Source organism: Haplochromis burtoni, unplaced genomic scaffold (genome assembly GCF_018398535.1).
Source record: "Haplochromis burtoni strain Fernald_Lab_line unplaced genomic scaffold, NCSU_Asbu1 Contig_221, whole genome shotgun sequence".
Taxonomy (NCBI): Eukaryota; Metazoa; Chordata; class Actinopteri; order Cichliformes; family Cichlidae; genus Haplochromis; species Haplochromis burtoni.
The window spans coordinates 95,116-105,176 of record NW_024582582.1 but is presented as its reverse complement, the minus strand read 5'-3'; the positions used below and the strand labels follow the sequence as shown (position 1 = coordinate 105,176).

The 10,061-nt window shown below is 41.0% G+C and overlaps 1 protein-coding gene across 2 annotated transcripts in view; it reads left to right on the top strand.

The window, feature by feature from the left end:
• Positions 1 to 1,453: 1,453 nt before the first annotated feature.
• Positions 1,454 to 10,061, top strand: part of phf2 (PHD finger protein 2) — a 40,433-nt gene continuing 31,825 nt past the window's right edge. For both annotated transcript variants that reach the window (XM_005938566.3, XM_005938565.3), the window contains exon 1: positions 1,454 to 2,097. In XM_005938566.3, coding sequence (XP_005938628.1) covers positions 2,000 to 2,097 — 98 coding nt within the window. In that variant the 5' untranslated portion in view covers positions 1,454 to 1,999. The remainder of the gene's footprint in view (positions 2,098 to 10,061) is intronic.

Below are 10,061 nucleotides of genomic sequence, written 5' to 3'. Positions count from 1 at the left end.
TTTTTAAAACCTCACGATGTAACTACAGCCCAGCACATGCAGCAGTACATTAATAACTAACCTCGTATTGTGGATGGATTATCTCAGTTGTTCTCCTGACTGAAGTTTGGCCCGTTTACAGCATCCTGCCATGCGATTGCATTTGTCCCTAACCATCGGGAACCCTCACGTTAACAGCTGTAAGAAAAAGGACGTTTTCTTTGGACTCTATGGAAAAACCTTAGTACACATCCCGTGATTTAATAGCTCGTAGAAGCACTTTAGCAAAAACTTGAAGTAATTATTTTCTGTATGCCATTATCAGTCTCTCACATCGTTCTTGAGAAATTTTGCCCCACTCTTCATTACAACCTTGCTTCATTTCATTGACGTTTGATGGCATTCATTTATATACCGCTCTCTTAGGGTGACATCACAGCATTTCAGTTCTTGACTTTGGGTGACTGCAACACCTTGATTCTTTTGTTTTCCAGCCATTCTGTTGCAGATTTGTGCTTGACATCACTGTATTGTTGCATGACTCAGCTTCAACCGAGCTTTAGGTGTTGGACAGATGGGATGGCCTCATATTTGATGCTCAAGCACCTTGGTAAACAGAGGAGTTTATGGTCAGCTCAATGTCTTCAAGGTACCTAGTTCCTGTGGCTGCACAACGAGCTCAAATCATCACCCCTCCCCACCACTGTGCTTTACAGATGGTATGCAGTATTTATGCTGATATGCTGTGTTGGGTTTTTGGGCAAACTTCTTCGCCTTGGTCTTGTCGATCCAAAGGACATTATTTCAGTAATCTTTTGGTTTCTTCAGATGCAACTTTGCAAACCAAAGCCATGTTGCCATGTTTTCTTTAGAGACAAAAGGCTTTCAGACAAGCCATAGTTGTTTGGTCTTTTTCTAAATGTAACATGTTTAACATGCTAACCGTAGGGGGGGGGGTTTGCAGTTTCCCTGAAGATTACATGGTTTGATTGGGGGTGAATTTCTTCTCCTTTCATAGAGGTCAGGCTGCATAGAGGAAACTTTTTTTCACACCACTGTAAAATGGCTTTTTTAATACGTAAAAAGGTGCAGACTGAGATTTGGTGTCATGGACAAAACCTCATGCTGGTTTATAATCAGTCAGCCAGGAAGGGCAGTGGACTTGTGAAGAATGCAACATGTGTCTGACAGGGAATCATCTGTTCTTGCAAGCTTATAGTTCAACTACCTTATTACAAAGTGACATTTGATTTCGATTCTGTTTTGCTGAGATGATGTTGAAATATTTTTATGATTGTGTTATTATTATTATTATTATTATTATTATTATTATTAAATTCCAAAATTCATGAAATGTAGTAATAATAATAACAACAACAATAATAATAACAACTGTATTTATAGAGAGGATATCATGATGTACGGAAATAGTGTGTAATTTCGTAATAACAGATTATGTAATAATTAAACAATTATATCTTTCCTAATGGCGGCTAAGAACGCGGCATTTAAATTGTATTCATCGATTAACAATAAACTGTCTGGGAACAGAAAGCGTTTATTTCTCGGCATTTGAGCGTTCCACCACAGGGGAAAAAAATCCGCAAGTCCATTTTAGATCGATCTTTACGCTCATTCATCGGATCTAAAGCTGCTCCCTGACGTAACTTACATTTGTTTATTTATTTACCTCGCAGCGACATCGAGACTACATTTTCTTGTGGCTCCTAATATGAGCGCTTCGGTGCCGCGCAGTCACCAGGGGGCATGCACATAGTAATAATAACAATAATAATGCATTTGAGGAAAGCCTGCTACGACGAGCCTCCATCGTTTCTAGCTCCCCGCACAAACGCCAGCCCGGCCGCGGCGTGATGGAGCTGTGCGCTTAGGTTCATGTGTCCGGCGGGACTGCCCCTGGCTTTTTTTCTGGGGAAGATCATATTGGATCATATTGTTTGCAGGACGTTGTTCCTCCTGCAGCCCCCCCAGTCTATCCCGACGTAGTTGTGAATTGAACATGGCGACTGTACCAGTATATTGCATCTGCAGATTACCTTACGACGTGACCCAGTTTATGATCGAGTGCGATGCTTGCAAGGACTGGTTCCACGGCAGGTAAGTCTCGATTGTTCGCCGTACTGTATTTTGGGGCGGTTTGCATTTGTGGGAAACAAACAAAAATGGCGAGGTCTCGGTTGCGTTTGACAGCTTTGTGGCTCTCAGTCGCCCGTCTACATCTGAAGAGAGGCCGCTTGGAGAAGAAGAAGAAGGCGGAGTTATATATAGCCGACCGGGGTTGTGACATTTTTTCGCGAATAACACAAAACAGATTTCCCTTATTGGAATAAATACGGTGGTTAATGGGAGGATTTCGGTGTGAGCTTCGGCTATTAATTGCACTTAACGGCTCTTTAACATCCCCGCATAGCCCCAGCCTGCCTTCCCGTTGTAAGGAGCGGACGACAGCGGGGGAAGCCTCCGCAAACTCGCCGCTCATTTTTGTGACAAATGCTCGTCCTTCCAGACACGTTAAGGGCCACATTTCGTGCCTATTGCCGGGAAATATTGTCACATTCGAGTCGCTCTTCCAGTTTTCACCGGCCGTGTTAACCGAGCGCGGTGGAAAATCACGACTCGAGTCCGAGCTTCCCGAACTCAGCCCCGCAGCCTTCCTGCCAGGCGGCAGCTATGGCTGACAATAGCCCGTGCTGGATGTCCTAAGCTTCAGCAGCGGAGGGGAAATAATTATTAGTGTTGGTTTGACTGGTTTGTCACTAGTGTAGACTACGACTGTTAGCTCATACGTCTCCCCGAGTATAGTGCGAAACGTATCGCCCGCCGCTGCTCATCACTTTCCCTGCTGTACACACACTGTAATGGTCTCAACCAAATCCCAGTTATCATCCTTTCGTTTTTGCCTGCTGTCGTTATATCTGTTCTTACACGAGTCTGTGTCTGGACTGGCCTTTGCTTTGCGGTGTTTAGAGCTGTTCGGCTGCTCACTGCCTGTCTTTTTGTTAACCCGTCATTTGTTAATCGCGTTTCTTTCGGTGAACAAGCCCTTCAGAGCATTGAACAGTATTTACGCGCCTGAACGTTAACCCTTTAATGTTCCTTCGCCGGCCGGTTGCCCGCTGTCTGTATCACACTGTCTAAATCATTCGAGAATTAAGGGATGGCAATAGTCCAAGACCTACAAGCCAAACCACCAGCAAAATACATGTTGTTTCTCCCCCCGAACATCGTATTTCTGCTTGTGTATTACCTGCATCACACATTTTCACTTACCTGTCACATTCTAGTTTGTGATCCTGATAAAAAATAGAGCAACTGCATTTTTCAAACCATAAGTATATTTAAAGTGGATTTGCACACACCGTACATTGGCGCTCCAATTATTCAGGCCCCTGAGGTGGTCCATCATGAGGAATAAATCAGGTTACTAACATCAGGTTCCCTTAAAAAAATGTAACAAATGTTGGACCGAGTAATGCATTTCTTCTCAAATTAATATTAGACCACTGATAAATACTTGCATTTTAAAATAATATTCATGTACATGTTCAGCTGTTAGGAGCGGATGTGTTAAGTTCACATGTATCATCAATATAATTATGATTCACAGTCTTAGCATGAGTCCACACATGATGATGTGATGTAACAGAAACGTGAACAAAATCTAATCATTATCATCTAAGTGATCACTGAATCCTCCGGGACTTATACACATGGTGATCCATACATGTATGGGTATCACATATACATTGGCTGTTAGAGTCAGAAACAATCGTTCTACAAAGAGCTGCAGCATCCTAGCTTTGCCATGTCTGACAACACTCTACTTTCCTACAACCTTTATGCATTCGTTTTTATATCCTGTAGTCATTTTGGTTTGGGCCACAGTTGAGTCACTGCAGTGTTCAGGACAGCGCTTTGGAGATGCTGCTTGCAGTCATGGCACCCAGCTGTTGTTGATCAGGAAACAGTTCAAACGCTAACTGCTCCTAAAACCACACTGTCTGGTTTTCACTGTACATTTCTGTTTTATCTTCATGTTAAATGAACAAAACCAAGTGAGTTAGCCAAGGACTTGTTGCATTTTTAAAATGGCAACTTCTTTTAAAAATAAAAATCAACCTTATAATAAAAGTGTCTTTATTGAGGAAGGCTGCTTTAGTCTGTTTTAGTTCATTATTAATACTCGTGGGAGCTCAGTTTACCACCTGGCTTCAGTCTCACTGCACTTATCAACCTTTGATACAAAAAGCAAGCAGCTGTTTTCAGCAAATAACCTACAATAAACCCACAATTAGTGACAAAGCTAGCTGGTGATGGCTTATCCAAAAAGCAGTAGTTGGAATATTTTTCTCAGGAGGTGGTGATCAGTTGTTAGATAAAAGAAAAAAAAAAAGTAAAAATAAGGATTTAGAACACGTTGTTAAAAAATAACTGGTTCAGACCTCAGCTAGGTCCTTTCTGCTTAGTTTGTATGTTTGCACTCTGCCCATCCATGGATCTTCTTACCCATGGATGTGAGCTGGACGGGTGTTCACGTAGAATAAAAGAATACCAAAATTCTGAAAATGCAACATGCCCACCAGCACAGAAAAAACAACACATTGAACAGCAAAAACTATAAGCTGAAGATCGCAACTAGTGCAGCTGCCACAACAACTCTTACAGCCCTGATTTATTGATAAGAAGGGCTGTAAGAGTTATTTCAGGAAGTAGTTTGTGTTGTTATCATGAAATACATTTTACCACTTTGTCTGAGACACTTGTCATTGCTGTTGTAAAATCAGTTATGATCCAAAGGCTAAAATGTTTGCAGTGGTTAACATTATATATGCTGAAGCTAACATGACGTAACTAATGTTATGTCTTATAGGATTGTCAGTAGGCTGCCTGTCAGTCATCCTAACATCTCAGTCTATGTTCTGTCAACTGAGTATAATGTTTAAACAAATGGTCTACCAACACCATGTCAGTGGCTTAAATCACATTTTAATAAATAATTATGGCTGAAATCATCTAATTCTCTTTGTACTGGCGCTGACTACAAAATGTTTGATGTTGTGACATTCTGAGTCAGCAAGACTGAAAAATGCTATACAAGGCCATTCCTTTCCAAGACAACTGATATGTTGCTTAACACCAACATTTATGTATTTAAAGTCCTTCAAATTGTAACAAAAGCTGTCTTAACCAAATATTTCTGGATAATTCTTTATTAAAATACAACATGTTAATATGTATTTCAAGAGAATAGTGTTTGAACATGGCTGTGATGTGACTTGTTATCAGGTATTGGTAAATAATGTTTAAACTAATACTGTAATACATATTATATATTACCTTATTACAATTTTGAGCAATTGTTCTTCCCACTTGATGTTTGCAGTTATTTTGGCGCTGCATGAATTCACTTTATGCTTGTGGTAATTAGTAAAAAAAACGTTCTTTACTTTGAATTTGTGCGTTGACCAGCAGCCACGGTGAGTTAATGCATGTGAATGAGTGAAACACTGGCATTAACCATGCTCTGCATTTTCATGGTGTAGTGAAGTTGTAAATGAGCAGAGGGAAAGTAAACAGAGGACAGCCGTCTTAACTGGCGCTATTCTATTCTACTTAAGCGAACGGCTGTCAAACTGGAATAAAACCAAGCAACTGAAACCAGGTGTAACCACATTCTTCACAAAGATGTGTGGACACCAGCACTGAAGAAGCCAAGGCTAGGACTGCTAGCACTGCTGGGGTTAGCTAGCAGACTGAAAACTAATCTGACACTGTGTGCGTTTGCAAAGTTACACACAGCGCGAAGTGTTACATAACTGAGCGACATTTAAAACATGAATTGTTTAACAGGGAAGATAATTAGTGGTTTCATATAGCCACTAAAATGCACACAGTGTATTTGTTTGGACAATGTTGAACTTTGTCTATTTAAAGTGTGTTTAAACAAGTAGCAAAGCAATCAGCAGGAACATCCGTGACACATGTGTGTCTTTGGCCTACCAGAATTACTCCATGAGTGTATCGACAGCTCATCCAGAAAGTCAGTTACCTCAGTTAGTGTCAGTGGAGTGAAAAGACAAAAGTTCAGGTTTTGGATGTTTGGCATAAAACTAACACAGCATTTCATAAAAGAACATGGGGCGATCGTGGCTCAAAGAGTTGGCAGCTCGTCTTGTAACCGGAAGGTTCGGACAGTCTCGGTCGTTGTGTCCTTGGGCGAGACACTTCACCTGCCGCCTACTGGTGATGGCCAGGGGGGCCCATGGCACTATATGGCAGCCTCGCTTCTGTCAGTCTGCCCCAGGGCAGCTGTGGCTACAACTGTAGCTGCCTCCACCAGTATGTGAGAGTGAAGGAATAGTGGAATTGCAAAGCGCATTGCAATTCCACTATAGTGCTTTTTGAGGGCCCCAAAAAGCGCTATAAATGCAATCCATTATTATGATTATTATTAACATCATGCGAACATCCTATCAGTCATAGTGGTGGTAGTGTGATGGTCTGAAGCTGCTTCGCTGCTTCGGGATCTGGACAACTTGCCGTAACTAATAGATCCATGTGTTCTGCTCTTTACCAGAAAATCTAGAAGGAGAATGTCATCAGCTCAAGCACAACTGGGTTGTGCAGCAGGACAAAGATCCAAAATACACAGTGGCTTAGTAAAAGTCCAACTTAAGTCCTGTCGACATGCTTTGCCATGACCTTAAATAGGTCCTTCATGCTTGAAAACCCTCCAATGTGGCTGAATTAAACCAATTCTACAAAGAAAAGTGAGGCAAAGCATTGTGAAAGACTCATTGCCAGTCAATGCAAATGCTTGATTAGAGTTCTCGCTATCAATGGTGATTAGATATATGTAAGGCATTTACTTTATCACACAGGACCTGGTAGATTTGGATATCATTTTTCCTTTAAAATGCATTTTGTATTTACTTGTGTTATCGTTGTGCGCATGTTTAAATTAGTATGACAATCTTAACAAATATGGAAAGAAATCAGGAAATCATGTGTTTGTGTTTACAGTGGGGGAAACAGCTTTGCAAGTTTGGTCACTTACAAACAGTCTCAAATTTTATAGTAATGTCATTTTAATGGAAAGAGACAGACTAGCAACCAAACATCCAGAACAAACATGTCACAAAGTTATAAATCGATTTTCATGCAATTGAGTGAAATAAGTATTTGATCCCACAGGATTGGGTGTATGCCACATATGCACACAGATTACAATCAATCAATCAATTACAGATACTCCTGATCTCAGCTGATGTGTATAAAGCACACCTGTCCACAGAATCAATTTCTTCCATTCCAACCTCTCCACCACCAGCTCAAGACCAAAGAGCTATCAAAGGACATCAGGGACAAGATGTAGACCTGCACGAGCCTGGAAGCACGACACTTGGTGAGATGGTGACAACTGCTGGTGCGATTATTTGACAGTGGAAGAAATATGAAATGACCCTCAGTCTGGAGTGCCATACAAGATCTTGCCTCATGAGGATGGACTGAAGTCTCTCGGTGCATGCAAGGCTCCCCTCACTCAAGAAGGCCCATGTACACACCTGTGAACCTGTGCCAGTGAACATTTCAATGATTCAGTGCTATGAATGAAGTTGTTAGATGAAACTAACTCAGCCCATCAGCTTTGGAAGAAGAGAAATGCAGAGTATGACGTAAAGAACACTATACCTACTGTCAAGTGCTTTGGGGCTGTTTTTCTGCTTAGGGTACAGGATGACTTCACCGCATTAAGAAGTCAGTGGACGAGTCAATGTAGTATTCAGTCCTGGACGTGCACCTCCTTCCCTCTGCACTGAAGATGGGTCGTAGATGGGTACTACCAAGGCAATAAAGGAGTGGCTAAAGAAGAAGCACATTAAGGTCACAGAGTGGCGTAGCTAGTCTGCAGACCTCAATCCTATAGACAGTCTATGGAGGGAGTTGAAGCTTTGAGTTGCCAAGCAGCAGCAAAGCAACCTAAAGGATTTCGAGAGTCTAACGCAGGAGGAGAGCAGCGAAATCCTTCCACAGACGTGTAGAAGCCTGATGACCAACTACAAGATGTTCTTACTGTTGTTCTTGCCAACAATGTTTTTTTCCACCAATTACTCAAATACCTTTTTCACTTAATGACATACAAATCATTTTATAACTTTTATGTAATGTGTTTTTTATGGATTTTTAAGAGGATATTTTGTCTCTCTCCATTCAAATAACGCCACAATAAAAAGTAGACTGTTCATTTCTTTGTAAGTGAGCAAATTCACAAATTCAGCAGGACATCAAATAATTATTTCCCCACTTTTTAAAAAACATTTTCTGATTAGATCTTTATTGTCATTGAACACCGAGCATTGAAATGAGTTAGGAGCTTCTGCAGTCTTCAGCATAAAGTAACATTATAAATTAAAGAAAGAATGTATGGCAACTTGATAATTTAGCAATTATCTGGCAGCGTTTTGAAATCTGATGAATTAATAGCAATTACTTATTAGCCAACATGATTGTATATACATGTACTTATCGTATTTAATCATTCCTCCCTGCCCTGGCACACACTGACTACACAGCCCTCCAATGCCCTTGAAAACCATCTCTTTCACTTTTTTTAAATGATTGAAACTTTTTAATTCTTTTTTTTTGGGGGGGGGGGCATTTTGCCTTTATTGGGTAGGAATAATGGAGATAGACAGGAAAGCGGAGAGAGATAGTTGGGAAGACGCAGCGCTGGGTCAGACTCTGGTCATGTGGTAGCAGCCTGCTGACCCAGTAAGCTAAACTGGTGTCCAAATGGTTGCATTTTTCCTCAGAGCAAACAAGTCTCAACACTAAAAGCAGGTTTTGATGACTTTGAGCTTTGTTTAACTTATTGAAAACATGCCCTGCAGCAAATCTGCACTTTGTTGGACGATGTTCAGTGTGACGTATTATATGGAACAAGATACAAAACCTTTTTTGCTTATTAGATAGATGTTATCCTCACAGCGCCAGACACTTTACCTAATAAAAATATATGTTTATATATTTTGATGTACTGTAAGAAAACAGATTCTGCGAGCTGGTGATGGAGACTTGATTTCAAGAACATGCCACCTGTAAACGTTTGCTTTATGATATAACGTCTTCTTTCACAGAATGGCTTCATCAGTGCGTCCTGGCGTTGACTGTGTTAAAGCTTTAACTAAAGCCATGGTTTTGGTGTGGTCATTGCTTAGAACCACGGTTGCATTATGTGTCATTCCCACACTAGCCACAGGGGAAGGCCCCCTTTGACCACACTGGGTCCTGGGGAGTTGCTGTACATTAGGTTTATATGAACCTCTTACTGCTGGATTGACTGTGGTAAAATAAATGCACTATTAAAGCTAAACAGAGAGTTCAAACAGGACTAAAGCTCACCGGCTTTACATAGCTGGATGTATGGGGACTTGCATAGTACAGAAACAGTTGTCAGCAAGTCTTGCACATAACACAAGCCGAATTCAACACATCCTGCAACTGCTTCACAATAAAAGCCTGAGGAAATTTGCTGAGCATGCAGGTGGCAGAACATTTAAAGCTGTGCTCTGTGTGGGGAGGGAGACAGAACAAAAGACATGCTGTGGAAGAGAGCCAACGATGAATGATTAAATAATTAATTAATGTTTAAATGCAGAGAGGTGTATAAACACATAGTGAGAAAGGTGACTGGAGAAGAAACACTCAATGGAATCCCCAACAGCCTAGACCAATTCCCGCATAATAAGGGAGGATTCACAGTCACCTGATCCAGCCCTAACTATATCCTCTAGCAAAAAGGAAAGTTTTAAGCCTGATCTTAAAAGTAAAGAGACAGTGTCTGTCTCCTGAATCCAAATTGGAACCTGGAAGAGTGCTCTGACAGCTGCAAGCTATGCCTATAATTCTACCGTTAAATATAGTAGGAATCACAAGTAAAGCTGCAGTCTGAGAGCAGACTGCAGCTCTAATAGGGTGATATGGATATTAAGATAAGATGGGGCCTGATTATTTAAGACCTTGTATGTGAGGAGCAGGATTTTGAATTCAATTCTGGATTT